This window comes from Octopus bimaculoides, chromosome 19 (assembly GCF_046866305.1).
Source record: "Octopus bimaculoides isolate indiv1 chromosome 19, ASM4686630v1, whole genome shotgun sequence".
In the NCBI taxonomy this organism is placed as follows: Eukaryota; Metazoa; Mollusca; class Cephalopoda; order Octopoda; family Octopodidae; genus Octopus; species Octopus bimaculoides.
The window spans coordinates 49,557,381-49,578,201 of NC_142946.1; the positions used below are offsets into that span (position 1 = coordinate 49,557,381).

Below are 20,821 nucleotides of genomic sequence, written 5' to 3' on the forward strand. Positions count from 1 at the left end.
ATGTTCAGAGTCAAAGTGGGGAGAATTTGAAATGGCTTCTAGATGAAAGAATTTAGTTTATGTAGGAATCTTAGCTACTTTAGCAACATCAGTTCTCTCATTGCATGTGTTCCACGTGGTGAAGAAGACAAGAAATTGGAATCAGTTAGTTAGCATTTTGTGAAGTCACATGTAAGGTGTGATATCTCAGTAACATCAATTTTTTTTCACTGCATACTCCATAAGGTTGAGTAAACAGCATGTCAGCATCACAACAATTACCAAGTGGAGAGCTAACCAGTTTGATGTCAGGTTACATATGAGTATGTGTAACAAACACAGCTGCCAGATGATAGTAGGTTGTAATCTCTCTACAAGCAAAATGGATTATCAAACCCTGTCATAGTATGCTGGCCATCTAGCCCTAGTGTGGTATTTTCAGATTAATAGAGGCCAAAACTTCAAGTCCATTAACAGAGTGTATCTCTGATGACAACAATGGGATAAGATGGTTTTCCTACTGATAGGCATTGCAGGCTGCTGGAATATATGTAGTTTTTCACAGAAGCAGAGCTGGCAATTATAAGCTCCAGATGAGTAAGGAGAGGTCCAATCCAAGATACTCTGTGTAATTTCGAGGATGTTGTTTCCAAGTTACTAGAGTTTCCAGAAGTTGGACAAGGAGGTAGGGCTTTCCCTATGCCTAAACCTAAAGGAGTGCATGTATTGCATGAATCTTCCTTTTAAGTCATTGGCTGCTATGCCTATGCAGTGTCTTGTGATGCCATTAGATGATGTGAGGGTGACTCAAATATACAACAGACTGTGAAAGGCAGGATCCTCCCAGTGTGAAAGTTGGTAGGATTTCAGCAGTTACAGATTAGTGTGAACTAATGAGTATGTGTTTTCCCTTTTGTTGTAGATTGCAATGTTTCAAGTTACATTATCTAAACATGAATAGCTAACCTTGACACTATGAAAATTAAAGAGTTTATAATATCTGTGGGTTCTTGGGAAATTCTGTCTAATTAGCATCAGGAAGCCTTTAGGTAGATAAGTGGAAACATCTAGATTGAACAGGGAATTAAATCTAATTACCTTTCTTTTTCAAACTCACATTGGTTTGGTGGAAAGCATGGGGAGTCCTCCATACATACCAACTTATCAGTAAAGCCATTCTTTCCTAGTGTCTCATTATAATGGGGTGTAGCCCTGCTGAAGATCTCTCCCTCCTCCTCTCTATTTACAAATAGTTTGGAGATCTTTCTGCTGATACCTGTGACTAAGTTTCTAATTACAGCTGGGAAGTAGTTGGAGTGTTTATGAATAGCCACTCCCTTGCTGTCAACTATTTATGAAGGTGTTTGTGTGAAAACTTAGAGAAGCCCATCATGTATGTATGTGTTTGCATGTTACATTTGAGCTCTACAAAAGTTACGAGCTATAAAACAGTGTTGCTGTTGTCAGCACTTCTGTCAAAATATATGCTCGCTTCATATTTCTGAAGACATGTGAAATAAGAGATACCTTAATCAAAAAATAGGCAAGAGGTAGTGACAGGGAAACACCCAGCTGTAAAACAATGCCTTAATTAATATATACATATGACCCATGCTAGCATAGAAAAACGGATATAAAAACGAACAAAGATAACAGAATTGCTATTAAATATATACAGAATGAACCAAGCCTATAACAAAATTCAATGTGGTTCTTTGACCTGCTAGTGAGAGCAGCCAAATGAATCCCTCTGAAGTCAAAAAGAAATCAAAATAAAATTTAACACTGAGCAAAGTAGTCTCTGATGTACAAAAAGATAGGATGTCCATGGATGGAATGTCTTTGAAAATAGTACATTTCAACCTGGGCCCATCTTAGACTAAACACCAACAAGAACTAAAGGAAAAACAGAAATATAACATAGAAGTAAAGACTTACCTTTCCGGCATATTTTTCTCCTTTTAAAATTCAACCCCGTCCAATTTGATGAAGAAAAAATGCTTATATTCATTTGAATATTTACATCAACTTCAGCATTTAATAAATTTGTGCAAGGAAGTTTCACTTTGAACACTGCAAAGATACAAAAGAATTCCACAGTTTAAATAATGAAACAAAAATGTGTGTGTGTGTGTGTGTGTGTGATTATTCCGTTTTATTTCAAGGTTTCTTACCCCAGTAAAGAGTCAATTTCTAACATAGATCCAAGGCTCCTTCATTGGAATTTCAACAACATCAACAGGTTGTTTTTGACAATAATCCGAATGCTAAAGAGTTAAACCCTTTTAAACCGGCCATATCCGGCCAAAATATTCTACCTGTTTTATGTTCAAACTGGCCAGATCTGGTTTCTCACACCAACCCTACAATATCATTTTAAAAATTAACAGTAGATTTACTGTATTTTCTGACATACAAGTTGATGTAGTATGTAGTGTAGACACACAGTATGAACATTCAAACATTGTCACTATCTTCTCAAATCCTGCTGCATTTCCCATGGAATTTTTGGTCTTTCAAAGTTGTCTTGGTGCTTATGCCAACCTACCCTTTATGGCTGTAAATATTGGTCTGAAAAATTTGACTTGTGTGCCAATATATTAGAGTATGATCAAAAGCTTTCCAACTGTGACCATCCAGTCTTTTATCGATTTATTTTATCCATTCAGTCTTTTATTTATTTATTTATTTATTTCATTCAATTCGTTTCTCTTATCTAAGACAGTAGAATGGTGATTCTTCGACAGTAATTTGGCTGCTACTTCTAGTATCTTGAATAACAGAGTATAGAATTCCTCTTCTACATTTGCAGTAAGTAAAATACCAAACCTACCCACTGCCAATCTTGTTAACTATATTCTTGCCTCAATCCTTACTTTACAAAACAAACTCACAGAATTTATTGAAAATAAATAAATAAATAAATAAATATACATACAAAATAAAATCAAAATAAATATATTTCTACAAAGTGTTAAGCAAACACAATCTACTTTTCAATCTGCACAAACACGTCTTCCTGTAAGCTAGAATTAAAAACAATTGACACTTTGTACATAAGTGACAAGTATTTCTTCCTTTCTTTTTTTTTCTCCTCAGTTGTCTGCGATAATCTAATCCACTTGAAATGAAGAATCATATATTACACCTTTTGTTTATTTATTTATTTATCTATTTACTTTCTTATTTCTTTTTAAAAATTCCATTTTGTACAGCATGTGTTTTGAGTTTTCTGCTAGTCAAATTGCAAATGATCCTTGATAAAAATGCCAATGATGATGATGATGATGATGGCAACAATGATAATACTGATGATGCTGATAAAGATGATGATGATGATGATGATAAAAATGTTGACGATGATGAAGATGATAAAAATGTTGACGATGATGGTGACAATGATGACGATGATAACAGTGATGATAAAAATCAGGATGAGGATGACAACAATAGTAATGATGACGACGATGATGATGACCGTGACGGTGATCATAGTGATGATGATGACGATAACGATGATGATGGTGACAATGCTAGCAGTATTCATGAAACAAGTATTGCCAATAGAATTTTTTTTTTTTTCCAGAAAATATCAAAGTTGGTTACCGATTTTTGTGCATGTATAAATATGTGCACATGCATGTCCACATATGTGCATATACACACATATACATGCATACATACACACACACACATGCATGCACACTGTATTTAAATGTGTGTATCTGTAGTAATCTGCATACCTACTTACAGACACATATTATGAATATTATGATCAAAGCATGCAAACCCAAATATATATATTGAGTCATACCAAAATGCTTTGGCATATGCAAATATACATTTGTGCAATCATACATGCATAGATAATAATGCATGTACAAAGGCACAAATATGCACACATATTCTTGCACTAATACCCACATGCACAGTAGATTAGATCTTATCTTGCCCCTATTGTGAATTTTAATTTAGATCAGATTAAGGGGAAATTGCACTAACCCACGCTGCTACCAACATCAACATCAAAGGACTACTGATAACATTAGCACCACAACTATGGCGACAACCATGACCACCACAACAAACACCATCACCAGAAGTAAACAGTAACACCATCAGTACCCCCGCAATCAACAAAAAACCCTAGCACAACAAACATTACGTTACAGTCCTTTCCTTACACTGCAATTACCACAGATACTACCTCCTCTGCCATCATCATGTTTATTAACAACAGCAAGCAGTTTGCACCACCGCCTTCACTTCCAGCACCATTTCCGAGATGACAATCACAAGGAAGCCTCCATGTGTTTGTCACTCAACCTGCTAGAAATAGCAGCTAAGTTACCTCCAATAGCAGCCTACTGTAATAAGTAAAAAAAAATAGGTTACATTGAACAATGCAGTCCTTAGAAGCTTCTGAAAAGACAGGGATGATCACAGCCGAAATGACTCTGATCGCAGACCACAGGTCTAGCTACACTCAATCTGGCCTGGCCTGGGGCTAAACAACAACGACAATAATAATTGTTATTCATAAAATGAAGTACCAGTGAAGTACTGGCATCAAGATAATCAGCAACCAATCTCTCCCCAGCATCACTATCGACATAACGCCTACCATCATGACTACCGCCATCTTCCACCTCCTTCTCCTCCTCATCATCGTCAAGAAGAATAAATGAAAGCAATTATAAGTAGCATTATTGCAATCACCATCTATATAGCTGCCACCACCATCACCATAATCACCATCAGTTACATGAATTTAACAACAACAACAACGTTGCCACCACCACCACCACAAGCAATACTAGATCATTGCTTGTACCACTGACAAAGAAAGCTGAACCCCACCCCACTGCCACCCTCTCCAAGAAAAGTCCAAGGACAAAAAAGAAAAGAAAGGAGAGAGAGATTGGAATTGGTTTACTTCAGATGTTAGAGAGATATCTCTGTGACATTCAATGAAACAACAATAGAATTTGGAAAGGAATTTGAAGATTACAAGAAACTTCCTCTTCCTTAACATTCTCTGTCTCTGTCTGTCTGTCTGTCTGTCTCTCTCTAGCAACGAATCAAATAAATATATAAACAAATAAAATTATCTTCCTTTTTTTTTTTGCTTCAGTTCTTATCAATAAAAATTCCAAGTTGATGGAAATAATCCTATTTTAATAATTCAATTTTAAGGTTGTTGTTTGCTTTTTGTCATGGTTTTTTTTTCTGTTTTTGTTTTTGCTTTAAAGATTATTTCATTTTTATTTTTAATGAGATTGCTTTAATGAAAGAAAATAACAAAATTTAAGGGAAAAAACAAACGAAAACGGCAAAAGGTAAAAAGAAAAAAAGGAAACCCAAAGAAAACAAAAGAAAAAGGTAAAGAAGAAAGAAAAGAAGGTAAACAGAGAAAGAAAAAGAAGAAAGTAAATGAAAAAGTAAAGGCTGGGTTAGGAGGTGGGTTGCGAGTTGGCTGAAATCTTTGATAATTGGAGAGGAAAAATATTTTATAAGACTTAGTAAACAGTATGAGTAATCTTTAACTGTTGTTAGACAGAAAGCAGAATTGGTAGACCGGCAGGAAAAAACATGACTTGCACTATTTAGTTTACATCTCTGTATGTTCTGAGTTCAAAGCCCAGCAATGGCTGACTGGTATTTTTTCTTTTAAACCTTCTAGAATTGATAAAATACTGGAGTCCCTGGGCCAACCAATGCCTTGTGAGTGAATTTGGGAGATGAAAATTGTGTGGAAGCCCATCATGTGTGTGCATGTGTGTGTGTGTGTGTGTGTGCGTTGGTTGCCTTGCTTGAGAAACAGCCTGAGATGATTTTTAAAATGAGAATATCTGAAATAAACTCGACTGCTCTCACAAATGAGAATACTAAAAATGAACCTGACCGCTCTCAAAAATTAAGTAAAAAAAAACTGGAAAAATAATCCAGAACCTTTGTCCGGTATCAGATCGATCCCAAAATCCAATCAGTTCGTGCCAGCCACAAGGCCAAGCATCCAAAGAGATGAAAGGCAAAGTCGAGCTCAGCTGAATATCAACTCAGAACGTAAAGATGGACGGAATGCCACTAAGCATCTGCCCTGCATGCTGAGGATGCAGCCAGCTTGTCACCTTGAGAATATATTTAATATTACTCTTATTTAAGCTTAAACAGTAAAGTTACTAGGAGGTGATAGCACATTGGCCCAAGAATAAAGACATTGTGATTTGGACCAGTTAGTTCCCCTTCATTTACTTGAAATTCCTAACACAAAATCTTAGATACAAATACTTAAAAACTGCAGTATTTTGGTAGTCAAACCAATACCCTACACATCTCAATGAAAAAGTTTCAAGTCTCAATTCATGGTGGTGAAGCAAGATCTTCAAACGTTGGGACTCAAAGAGGCAATGACAAATGCCTGAAACCTTTGGCAATATGCTGTGTTTGAGAAGACTCATCAAGCCAAGTGAGATCATAGTTGTGACCGATTCCAGTGTCATGTAACTGGCACCCGTGCTGGTGGCATGTAAAAAGCACCTATTACATTCTTGGAGTGGTTGGCATTAGGAAGGGCGTCCAGCCAAATCAGATTGGAACCTGGTGCAGCTCTCCAGCTTACCAGTTTCAGTCAAACCATCCAACCCATGCCAGCATGGAAAGCAGATGCTAAATGATGATGACAACAGCCTTTCTTTCAGTTTCCATCTACCAAATCCACTCACAAGACTTTGGTCAGCCCAAAGCTACAGTTGAAGGTATTTGCCCAAAGTACCATCATGTAGTAGGACGGAACCTGGAACCATGTGGTTAGGAAGCAAGCTTCTCACCACACGGATATGTCTGTGCCTATATATATATATATATATATATATATATATATATATATATATATATAATAATAATATTAGGGACAAAATCCAAAATCTTTTTATTATATTTATCTTATGATATTTACTTTACTTTATATTATACTCATTTATTGTGCTTTTAATTATTAATTTTTCTATATGTGATAGTGGATTTTCATCGATGAGTTCTTGAAACTTGGTTATTTTCCCTAAAACTATATATATATATATATATATATATATATATATATATATATATATATATATACACACACACACATACATATTCATGGTGGTGCATAACTGCATAGCTGAAAATAGATAAAGATATATATGTATATATTTGACTGTTTATCTATCTATCTACCTACACACACACATTTGCATTACTCGTAAACATGCAAACTGCACTCCCATTATCCACCCCGATGAGCACACCACATCATGCTTCATGTTATGCATGTTTACGCTATGTTAGAGATATTGTGATATTGTTATAGATACACATAATGAAAACTCAATATACATCCAACATACACACCTACGAATGCACATACATAAATACACACATTTATACATTACATATATTACATACATACATTCACACACACACACACACAAGCACATATAATTACACAAACATACACATACATACATACACACCCATACATACATATATATATATATATATATATATATATATAGACACGTACATACATAAGTATACATACATGAGTATACATACATGCATACATAAAAACACACACATACACAATTACACACCTATACCTACACACACACACACATACATACATACATACAAGCATACATTTATAGACACACACACATTATTGCACACCCATACATGCATACATATAAAAACACATGCATAATTACACTCATATAAACACACACACACATAAAGACACATAGTTACACATCTAAACATACATATTTACACATATACATAAATACACACACATGGATAGATATGCACACTCTATATTCTGTCTCTGACTTTCACCTCCCCCACCATCTTCCAATTCCATCCCACATCTCAAAACATTCCTTTCTTAGCATCTTCTGTTCCCTTGTTTTTTTGGGTTTTTTAAATTCATTTTGCAAGTTCCTCCTTGCTTTACTAACCCTACCCCACCCCACCCAACCCCGCCAACCTTCCTCATCCTTCTTCTTCTTCTTCTTCTTCTTCTGCTTTTTCCTTTGATGACTGAATACAACTTCAAAGTATGGAACGACAACAATAGCAACAATGCGAAGCAGTAGTAAACAACAACAACAACAACAACAACAAGCAGCAGTAAACATAAAAAACAGCACAGACAATACCAACATGGAGTAAACATCAACACAAACAACAACAACAACAACAGCGAGCTAGTAAACATCAACATTGACAACAACAAGAAAGTAAATAGCAACAAAAACACTTGAGAGCAACAGCTATAACACTAAACAGTTGTAAATAACAGTTGATAACAGTAACAGCAGTACCAACAATAATGAAAGAGATGAGCCTACATGGTCATTGAACCTGCTGGAAATAGCAGTCAAATCTCATTAAATCACACCTTATCCATCCTCTTTGCTTCAACTGGTACTGAATTTATTGACCCTGAAAGGATACAAAGCACTGATCACCAGCAGAAGTAGTGGGGGAGCATCATAGCCATGTGTTGAGAGGAATTCTTTGGGGTTTGAATAATTTACCCCAGTGTCACTTTGATGGCATGCACTGCTCTCTCACTCAATAATAACAATAATAATGATTTCAAAATTTGGCACCAGACCATCAAATTCAGGAGTGGAGGTGAGTAGATTACACTGACCCCAGTGTGTAACTGGTACTTATTTTATTGACCCCAAAAGGATGAAAGGCAATGTTGACCTCAGTGGAATTTGAACTCAACATAAAAACGGAAGAAATAGTGCTAAGAATTTTGTCCAGCATGCTAATGATTCTGCTAGCTCACTGCCTTAATAATAATAATAATAATAATAGTAATAATTGGTTTTGAACAGAGGCAAAAGGCTTCACATTTTGAGGAAGGGGTACAGGTGATTAAATTAACCACAGTACTTGACTGGTATTTTATTTTCTTAATCCCCACGAGGATAAAAGGCAAAGGTGACTTTAGCAAGATTTTGAATTCAGAATATTCAATCGGAGAAATCTTCCATTCAAATCTTTTCAAACACATTATTATTTTTGTTATTGCTGTTCATGACGATGATGATGTTGGTGTTGTTGTTGTTGTTTTGTTTCGTTTGCCTAACAGCGAGACAAAAATTTTAAAATTAAGTTTCTAGAAATCTGACAGCTTTTTTGCTCCTTCCGGACATTCATTGTTTGTTATCATATACATTTTTTTCTTTTTACTTGATTCATGTAAATTTATTTCAATTTCCAAAAGTTGATTCAAAATTCATGAATCTCTGAATGTTAAAGAAATAACAAAATAAAACCAGAAAAAAAAAAAAAAAAGTCAAAAATTTCAATCGCAGTCGTATGTTTCATGCTAAACAAATTTCTATTTAAAATAAATTTATCTTTGCAAAATATCAAGTGTAGATATATATATTATGTATGAATAAAAACACTTTTTTTCCTTTCTTTTACTGTTTGTTTCCCAAGCAATCTAAAGTCTTGGGAATACGACATTTTAAATTTGAATCTTCGAATCTTTAACTAATACAAAAAAAAAACAAAAAAAAAAAACAGAAAAAAAAATTCAAAAAAGGATACCATTAAAACATCATGAAATGTAATGACACGTTATATTTTTGGAATAAACAGTCGCTTAGACTGAAATCACAAATCTTAACAAATAAAGCACAGATGTGCTAAGTTGTAAAATATAATTAATCTCATACTAGTATACTTGTGTCATCAAAAATGATGACAGTTTTATCAATTATAGATAATGGTACACCTGTTCAAAACAATGGGTGAATCCATTATTCTTTTATTCTTTTACTTGCTTCAGTCATTTGACTGCGGCGGCCATGCTGGAGCACTGCCTTAAACGGTTTTAGTTGGACAAATCGACCCCAGGACTTATTCTTTGTAAGCCTAGTACTTATTCTATCGGTCTCTTTAGCCAAACCTCTAAGTTATCGGGACATAAACACACCAGCATACATGCATGCAGACACACATACATATATACATAACAGATACAGACACGAAAATGCTTAGAGATATGAACAAATGAAATAGAAAAAAACATTCCCCAGTAACACACACACACACACAGCTAAATACATACTTACACTGAGATGTACATATTTCTCATTAATCACTCCATGTGTAAGTAAAAGGTAGCTGAGATTTGGGGAAACTCCGTCCTCCCACAAAACCTTTCAGTTATTATTTTGTCCTCTGTTATTATTATTTAGTCTAATTGTGACAGATGGGCATTAGATGAAATGACACGACATATAGACACACACACACAAAGACACACACGTCTCAGTTCAAAGACATTTCTTCAGCAAACAAAGATCAAAGGTGACAGGGGCAACACCACTTCACCATCTCGTTAGCAAAAGTCACATTTGTTTTCAATTTGTTTTTTTTTTGTTTTTTTTTCTTTTCTCCTAGGTCACAGGGTCAGGTTAGGGATTTAAAAGGCCTTGTGATGTGAAGCGGATGAGAGATAAAAATCTTCTTCACAGATAGGAAGTCAGAATAAAATTCTCAGATGATTCCTGAAGTCTGTTGAATGAAGTGATCTGTCCATAAAAACAAACGCAAGCATATTTGAATTCAAAACTCATGGGCAGAAAGCCTAAGGGCTTATACAGTCGTTAATTATTGCCTCGGCAACTTCTTCAGCTTGAACCAATGAGAAGGGCCTATATATGGCTGCTCAACACTACTAGAGACAGCAGTGAAATTTCCATCAAATCACACAAAAGTAATATTGGATAAATATATAGTCCCTGAAAGTCTTTCCCTTGTGTCTAGAGGAAAGATGGTATAATCAAGGATTGAATGTTTTTGGTCATAGGCCCGATTAATCAGAGTGGCCTGAAGATAAACAACAATCAAGAAATTCTCTCAGCAACTATAGTGGTTTTTGGTTCAATCCTACTGAACAGCACCTTGGTCAAGTATTTTCTATCACAGTCTTGGGTGGTCCAAAACCTTGTGAATGAAATTTAGAGGACAGAAACTTTGTAAGTCTGTTGGTCGAACCATTTCTGTGTTTGGACGGTGGACTTAATCTATCATATCGTTTTAACACCATGAATGGGCCAATGAGGATGCAGAAGAGGGGCTGGCATGAGACTGCCAGTAATGGGGAGTACTGGTGGACCTGGTCAGCTCTATACATGGTGGCATCTCTGGGACCACTAATCTGGGATGACCTCAGCCTCATCAAGCAAGGCATGAAGCATCAAATGAGCCAATTAGATGAAACCCTATTCAATTCAAAAGTAATTAACAAATCTGACTCATCTAAGTGTATATAGAGACTCATTGTCAGGATATGTTTTTACTGTTTTTGATAAATTGACCAACAACACCAAATACTAGATTTGTTGACCCATAGGCATGGCTGTGTGATTAATAAAAAAAACCTCATTTGGTTGATTGCAGGTTCAATCACATTGTGTGGCACTATGGCAAGTGTCTTTCACTAAAACCCCAGAATGGCCAAAGTCTTGTGAGTGGATTTGGTAGATGGAAACTGAAAGAAGTTCATCATAGTTATATGAAGCGGAGTCAGAAAGTAATGAAAACAAAAACTGCATTATTTTCTGACTCACCCTTATACATGTGTGCATTGGTGTCTCCTTGTCTTGACATCACACGATTGTTGTAAACAAATGTCACTGTTATACAAGCGGTGTCCATTGTTTCCAAATATGCCCAGCCATAGAGAAATACTAAAATTACTTGGAAACAGATGGGAGCTGGTGACAGAAAGGACATCCAACCATAGAAAATGTGCCTCAACGAATTCCACCCAGCCCAGAGAAGCATGGAAAAATGAACATGAAAACAAAGATGACAATCACTGAGTATGATGCCCTTTCTCATGTCTGACAGTCAGGCCCTCACACATAATCACCACTCCCTTATTACACACTGCAATCACGAACTGCCCACCCCTATCCAGTCCTTGATGTCGTCACACCATTTTTGAGTTTGTCACCTGAAAGCATATTTTGCCACCCACCAGACCTCCACCAAGCTTCCATACAGTTTCCATCTACCACATGGCATTGGTTGGCATAAAATTACAGTAGAAGATACATGCCACACAATGGGACTGAACCTGAAACCTTGTGGTTGGGAAGCAAAACTTCTTAAGCACACAGCCATACTTGCATCTACAATGCATGAATATAAAGCAGATTGTTGCCGCGGCAATTAATGCCATGCAGATCAAGCTGATCCCTAATCTACTGAATGTCAGCCACAGATGACTCCGGATGTTTTCAATGGTTGAGGAGATTATAGGGTGATTGAGGGGTAATGCACAAGGCCATTAATAAGAGGGTGCCAGGAGAAAAAATATCAGCATGGAAACCGGATGTTGAATGATGATGATGACGATGACAATGATAATGATGATGATGATGATGACTCCTGCCACAAACAAGAGAGGATTAGGCTTAACCCACATTGGATTATGGTATATTTGGCAGGTTGAACTCTGACTGTGCACCTGTAACCTACAACATGTGTATATGTATGTGTGTATATATATATATATATATATATATATATATATATATATATATATATATACACACACACACATATCACACACACATACACAAACACACACACACATATATATACACATGCACACACAAACATACACATGCATACATACACAAACATACACATGTATACACAAACAAACAAACAAACACACATACACAGATACATATTTTGTGATCAGCAGATCAAATCCAAACCATGTGAAGATGATAGGAAGCCAGTAAAGAATAATTAAAAGATGAACGAGAGAGAGAGAGAGAGAGAGAGAGAGAGAGAGAGAGAGAGAGAGAGAGAGAGAGGGAGAGAAAGATAATAAAAATCCTACATCATTCTACCCCCACTCATTCACCCCTGTTTACTCTGCCCCTCCCCCTCCCCCACCCTCACTGCTACCAATAACTAATGAGTTCATTATAGCTAAACAAGATACAGAACATTAAGCCAGAAACAGACCATATCCTTTAATGAGTTTAACTCCTTATCTTATCTTATCGCTACTTCCCCCATTCAGTGTCAGCCATTTGGTTAATTTCTACCGTCAGGTGAGTTACCTTATGCATTCTCCATTCTCCACGACACCACACCCCACAGAAGCGTTCCTTTCCTCCAGCCCAGCCGTATTATCTTTCCTCCGCAAAATGCCATCATTGCTATTATTAACACCACCATCATCACCGTCATCCTCGCCACTTCTATCACTATAACCATGACCATTAGAGTAAATATACCACAGTTAGCATTGACATAACCACACAAGGGTTTCTCTACAAGAGAAACAGTAACTAGCAACCCCCCCCATACTCAAGCTAATGTGTACTGTTGCTGAACAGGCTTAAAGTTCGAGTTAAACATCTCTCAACAAGCTCCAATTATTTTCACTGTTAGCGCTATGAGGGGCAGGGGTCTAAATGACAGAAATAGTACAGCATTGGTTTAACCCTTAGGATACTTAACTGCCTGAAACCACATCTGGTCTGCTATAAAATTTCTCATTTACATATGTTGGCGAGCTGGCAGAATCATTAGAGTGTCCGAAAAAAAATTACTTTCCAGTATTTCTTCTGGCCCATTACGTTCCGAGTTCAAATTTCACTGAAGTTGAATTCACTTTTTATCCTGCCAGGGTTGATAAAAATAAGTACCAGTTGAGCACTGGAGTTGATGACATCGACCTACCCCTTTCCTAAAATTGCTGGCCTTGTGCCAAAATTAAAATTTACATAAGCCATATTTAAATTCAAATCTTCTGTAATAATTTCATATGAAAACATTTTGTTAAATTATTTCCTAAACACCAGTTTAATAATGGGACAAAGTAAGGCAGTGAGCTGTCAGAATCATTAGCATGCCAGGCAAAATATGTGTGTGCCTTTGAGTCTGTGTTTGTCCCCCCACCATCACTTGACAACCGATGTTGGTGTGTTTACATCCCTGTACCTTAGTAGTTCAGTAAAAGAGAATAAGTACTAGACTTACAAAGAATAAGCCCTGGGGGCGATTTCTTCAATTAAAAAACCCTTTAAGGCAGTGCTCCAGCATGGCCACAAGAAAGAAGTAAAAGGATAAAAGAAAAAAAAAGGATAAAAGAAAAAAAAAGAATGCTCAGAGATAGGTGAGGGTTGGCAACAGGAAGGGCATCCATATGTAGAAAATCTGCCTTAACAATTTCCATCTGACCCATGTGTTGGCACTCCGTCGCTTACGACGTCGAGGGTTCCAGTTGATCCGATCAACGGAACAGCCTGCTCGTGAAATTAACGTGCAAGTGGCTGAGCACTCCACAGACAGGTGTACCCTTAACGTAGTTCTCGGGGATATTCAGCGTGACACAGTGTGACAAGGCTGACCCTTTGAATTACATGCACAACAGAAACAGGAAGTAAGAGTGAGAGAAAGTTGTGGTGAAAGAGTACAGCAGGGTTCGCCACCATCCCCTGCCGGAGCCTCGTGGAACTTTAGGTGTTTTTGCTCAATAAACACTCACAACGCCCGGTCTGGGAATCGAAACCGCGATCCTACGACCGCAAGTCTGCTGCCCTAACCACTGGGCCATTGCGCCTCCACCCATCTGACCCATGCAAGGAAAATCAAATGTTAAATGATGATAACTGACAGTGGTTGGCATTAGGAAGGGCATCCAGCTGTAGAAACCATGTCAGAACAGACAGTGGGGTCTGGTGCAGTCCATGGCCTTCCTAGCTCCTGTCAGACCATGCAACCCATGTCAGCATAGAAAACAGATGCTAATTGATGATGATGATGATGATGATGACGACAACAACGACAGTGAATATGACCAATAGGAAGAAGAAATTTTCATAAATAAAATTTTGGAAAAATACAATTTTCTACTTGACATTTAAAATCATGATTTTTATACATTTTTCTGACATTTTAGTAACCAGAGGTGATGTTATGTAACTGCCATAAACTGAATTGAATCATATTGAAGAACCAATGTTTTTGCAGACAATCATGTCTGTCTATATATACTTTTAAGATTTTAAAAATGATGATGGTTGTGGTGGTGATGATGATGATGATGATGATGATGATGGTGATGATGATGGTGTTGAATTAATCTGAAATCTGGTGTAGTTAATTGCAGGTTCTTATATAGAAATTATTGAATACTAAGACCTGAGATATTAAGAGACAAGAAACAAAGTGTAGTGATGTTCATTCTTTTCTTAAGATCTTTTAGCGAAGTGAGCGAAATAAAATGGTTCCAATGGAAAGAATTGAAATCAGAAATCTGAACTGAAAACAAATACTGAGGCCTGACACGGGCATATGGGGTGGAGATTAGTCAGTTAAATTAACGTTATTACTTGACAAATACCTATTTTCTTGACCATGGCAGGATAAAACATAAAGTCAACTCAGGCAGGATTTGAACTCAGAATTAAATGCAATGATGAAGGGTTGAAGGGGCCCTTTAGTCCTCTGGTGTCGGTGACACAATAAAATGCACCGAGTACACTCTCTAAACTGGTTGATGTTAGTAAAGGAATCAGCTACAGAAATCATGTCAAATACACGACATATTAGCAAAACGTGGTCTGTGACCCATCTAACAGGATAGTAACTCAAAACAGGACCTGGCTTGGACTGTGATGACCCATCCAGCCCATGCCAGCAGGAAATGAAACCTAAAATGAAGATAATATGTGCACATAATAAGCTGGTATACAAAATGTGTGTGTGTGTGTGTGTGTGTGTGTGTGTGTGCGTGTGTCTACTTCATGATAAGCGGAACTATACAAAAATCTTCCTCATCTGTTTCTTCACAGAGCAGGATCTCTTTCTCTCACTCTAGATATTATGTGTGTGTGTGTGTGTGTGTGTGTGTGTGTGTGTGTACTTATATGCAGAGACAAACAGATACACACACACACACATACCCACATGTACATACACACACAGGCTGAGAATTTGCATGACATGCATACAAAATGCAACAATGCAAATACATATATGCATGTACATATGCATATTTGTGTGTGTGTGTGTGTGTGTGTGTGTGAAAACATATATACAAAGTTCAAAGCAGAGAGATAGAGAGAGAGAGAGAGAGAGAATAGATAGATAGGTAGAGAGAGAGAGAGAGAGAGATAGAGAGAGAGAGAGAGAGAGAGAATAGATAGATAGGTAGAGAGAGAGAGAGAGAGATTGTGGGGGTTATGTGCATGCATGAAAGGGAGTGAGAGATAACAGAAATGTTACATGTTTGTTAAATGTTACTTACACAAAAGGTCATCGCATTATACAAGTAAAAAAAAAGAAAAAAAAACACTCAACACAAAAACAACAACAACAACAACAACAACAACAACATCAGGAACAGTAAAAATTGGTTTGTAAAGTGTGATATTAGGAGTAACCACAGCAATTAGCAACAAAGAGCACATACCCTGAAGGGTACGAAGAGGTGGTGGAGCTGGGTAAAAGCAGTGTGTGTGTGGGTGGGTGTGTGGTAAATTGCAACTGATTGTGAATGATCAATCATCTTGAACAAGATATATACATACATACAAGTATATATGCACACACATATACATATACACTTATACATACATATATATACATACATATATATATATATACATACATATATATACATGTACATACATATATACTTATATATACATATACAAACATATACATACATATATATACATGTACATACATATATACTTATATATACATATACAAACATATACATACATATATACTTATATATACATATATACATTTATGAGAAAGAGAGAGGAGATAAATGGGGGAGAGAGAGAGAGAATGGGAGAGACAAAGGAAGAAAGAGATAAGTGAGAAATGAGAGAAGGAAAAAGAAAGTGAAACCAAAGCTCAGTAAGGCACAGTTCCTTTCTATATTCTTCACTTCCTATCACAAACTTTCTGCAACCTTTATGAATAATCTGTGGAGATAGGTTTCTTCTTTTCTTTTTTTTTTGTCATCATAAGCATGATCTTCACCACAACCAGCACTGCCGCCGCTGCCAATACTGCCACTACCACCACCATTACTGCCATACCAATTATTTCCTCATCTAGTTCATTGGCATCGAAAAAATATTTGGCAAATAGGATTTAAAGCACCCTTTAAATAGTACCACTATCACTGTAGAAACAGCCACCACTACCACTACCACCACCACCACCCCTACCAGCTTTACCATCATCACTATCACCACTAACAGAATATTACCATCACTACCAACATCATCATCATCGTTATCATGACCACTGTCACCACTATCACATTTACTGCTCATTTCTTGTCTACACTACCACCACTACTACTAATGACGACAACAATAACAACAAAAGCACCAGATATCTCTTCCATTCATTCATCCGTCCAACCATCCCTGCCATGACTTCCCCACCTCCTCTCTCTCATTCCTGACTGATTCAGATAATTAGAGATCGTTTATTTATTTTTTTTTATATCTTTCTCATAATTAGTCTCTAAACTGCACACTGAACTTCCTCAGATAGTAGCAGTAGTAGTAGTAGTAGTAGTAGTAGTAGTAGTAGTAGTAGTAGTAGTAGGTGGTGATAGAGTTGATAATAAGCATTTTCATCAGTAGTGATGTTAATAATAGTAAGCTTAGCATACATATATATATGCATATCCAAACAATCCAAACACTGTTGTATGCCAACATGGAACAGAATGATGAAGATGGTCGCTGTCATCAACGATGTTAATATATGTATGATGACAATACAGTATTTATGTGCGTTCAAAAGTAAATATCTTCACAAGTCTTAGAAGAGATCATGGAACAAAGTGCTGCTCAGCAATGCACATACCACATCATATATCTCCCATTTGCACATATATACGTGGGTGAATACAATATTCATCAGGACACAACACAATGATATTTAATCATCAATGCAGTGTGTGTGTGTGTGTGAGAGAGAGAGAGAGAGAGAGGGGGGGATAAAACAACAAGTGTGTTAATTATTATGTAAGTAAATAAAACTGCAAATGTCTTCCAAGATCCAAAAGACATTTAGAAGTCAGAACTAGACTCTGGTGACATAACATTAAGTAAACAGGAGACAAACCTCCACTTATTCCAGGGTCCTAGAAATGATACTCAATCTATCTATCCAAAGGTCTCTTCACTGTTCAAAGTAAAACATTAAAACCTTTAACACTACCTCAGCTTCTCGTCATTTTCCATTTTTTCTACATTTTCTTAACCACTATGCCATACCTTAGGAATGAGAACCCAGGTTCGAAATTTCCCCAAGACACCTGATAAAGGCTGGAGGGTATATCAGCCAAAATGCTGTGTTAATAACAAACAAGATGAGGACAAATATCTGTCTAATGTAAATAATGTACATAATTCCTCATCTCTTAAATATAGAACTGTATGGCTTTGATTACACTGACTGACGATCAAAGATATCCTACCTTTTCTCTCTCTCTGGCTGAGTGTCTCTATAGCAAGACGCCTGTTTCTGCCGCTCTGTTTCTCTGTCACACTCTAACCTTTCATCATCTGACACAAGGTCACCTCCACCAATTCCCCCTCCTCTTTCAATAATTCCTTGTCTTGCAAGTTACTTGGTGACCCTGTCAGTGTTGGTGTCATACAAAAAGCATCCAGTCCACACTGTAAATTGATTGGCATTTGGAAGGGCAGCCAGCTATAAAAAACCATGCCAGAACTGACCTCGCCTGTGCTGGTGTAATGTAAAAAGCACTCAGTCCACTCTGTGAGGTGACTGGTGTTAGGAAGGGCACCCAGTTGTAAAAACTATGCCAAAACAGACACAGTAGCCTGGTGTAGTCTTCTACCTGGCCAGCTCCCATCAAACCATCCAACCCATGCCAGCATGGAAGGCTGTTGTTAAATGATGATGATGTATAGCACTCTGGATTACATTAGCTAATGTGTTTTTCTTATCTCTCAAACAGTAGAATGTGATCTGATGGATATTTAGCTGCTGTCTCTAGCAGAGTGAGCAACTCACAGAGAATCTCACATTAGGTAGAAAGAGTAAGTGAAGTGCAATGACTCAACCAGGAATCAAACTTGCACTGCAGAGAGACAATTTCTCAATCACTTCCCCTTCCTCTACCACAATACGATGTTCTACAATGTTTCAATCAGTTTAATTGCCAATCATCAGGTGACCTATTCCAACACACACACAGCGCTCTTAGTTATTGTATAACAATAAAATCACAAAGCTGCCAAGGAATGAGCGACTTCTCCAGCCATAACACACACGTACAAACAAGATAAATAGACAGATCTCTAGGCTATGGTGTAACAGCTGAAATCACAATATTGCAATGAAATGATGATTCCATTGTAGTTTCTGGTACAGACAGAATGACAATGAAACTTAATTTTCCAGACTATTAACTTCATCTTTAAAGTGTAGATTCTTTTTTTTTTTTTTTACTTTAATTGGTGTTAGTATTTGCACTTACTATGGCCATTCTAGAGCACTCCTTCATTTGTTTTAGTCAATTAAGAGTTGAAACACCTGACCGTGCTGTAAGAAAACATCTCAGAAAGGGCAAGTGTCTTCTACTATAACCTTGTGAGTACATCTGGTAGACAGAAACTGAAAAATGCCTGTTGTGTGTGTGTGTGTGTGTGTGTGTGTGGATGTGTGTGTATGGGGTCAGCTTGCTCAACTAAAGGCGGTGCTCCAGCATGGCCGCAGTCAAATGACTGAAACAACTAAGAGAATAAAAGAATATATATAATAATGGACAATCCTGTCGTTAGATGACGTATGATGGTTTGACAATTTCTTACCGAACAACCACACACATGATTTGTTTATAGTGATCAAATCGACAGGTGCAACTGAGTGCCACATGTCAGATCTTGAAATGATCACAGAGTAACGTAAAATGAAGTGCTTTGCTCAAGAACACAACGCCACACTCGGTCTGGGAATTGAATCCACAATCTCGCACTCATAAGTGCAACACCCTAACCACTAAGCCATGCACCTTCGTGATTAATATATATATATATATATATACATACACACACATATAACTATATATATATATATATATATATATATATATATATATATATATACAAATATATATATATATACATACATATATACAAATATATATATATATATATATATAGACAGATAATGTTAGACCATCCCCACATACATATACAGACACACATACATGGATTTATATATGTGTATGTAATGTATGTATAACTGCGTATGTTCATGTGCGTTGATATACAGGATATCGTATATCAATAGAGTATATTAACATTTAAGTAATAACGTAGAGGTATTTTAATGTATGCCTGAGAATAATTTTGTGTGCGCGTGTGCATGCATGTGTGTGTATGTGTGATGCAATGTATCTACCAACAAACTTCTGCATATGCCTGCATGCATGTATGTATGATGATATACAACAATCAATTTGATATATGTATGTAAAGACACTGTTTCAATATATCTTTTCTGCAACCAGATGACAAGACACTAACCTATGGTGGATTAGATTTTCTGAATCTGTTGCTGTACGTAGTCAGGCTTCAATTTGCTAATTGTGGGAGTGACTCACTCTCCTTCTTCTCAGCAGTGTTCCCATGGTACTATGGGATGGAAGGGCAGGGGACAGGAGCAGCGGAGAGGGTTGTGCTGACCTCCCCACCATCGTCACCACCTTTTCATCAACTTTCCA

The 20,821-nt window shown here is 36.8% G+C and overlaps 1 protein-coding gene across 3 annotated transcripts in view; it reads right to left on the reverse strand.

Moving 5' to 3' along the window:
• The window catches only part of LOC106882040 (inactive tyrosine-protein kinase RYK), a 240,397-nt gene that overhangs the window by 47,901 nt on the left and 171,675 nt on the right, over positions 1-20,821 (reverse strand). For all 3 annotated transcript variants that reach the window (XM_052974851.2, XM_052974852.2, XM_089337649.1), the window contains exon 4: positions 1,918-2,052. In XM_052974851.2, the coding sequence (XP_052830811.1) occupies positions 1,918-2,052 (135 nt within the window). The remainder of the gene's footprint in view (positions 1-1,917; positions 2,053-20,821) is intronic.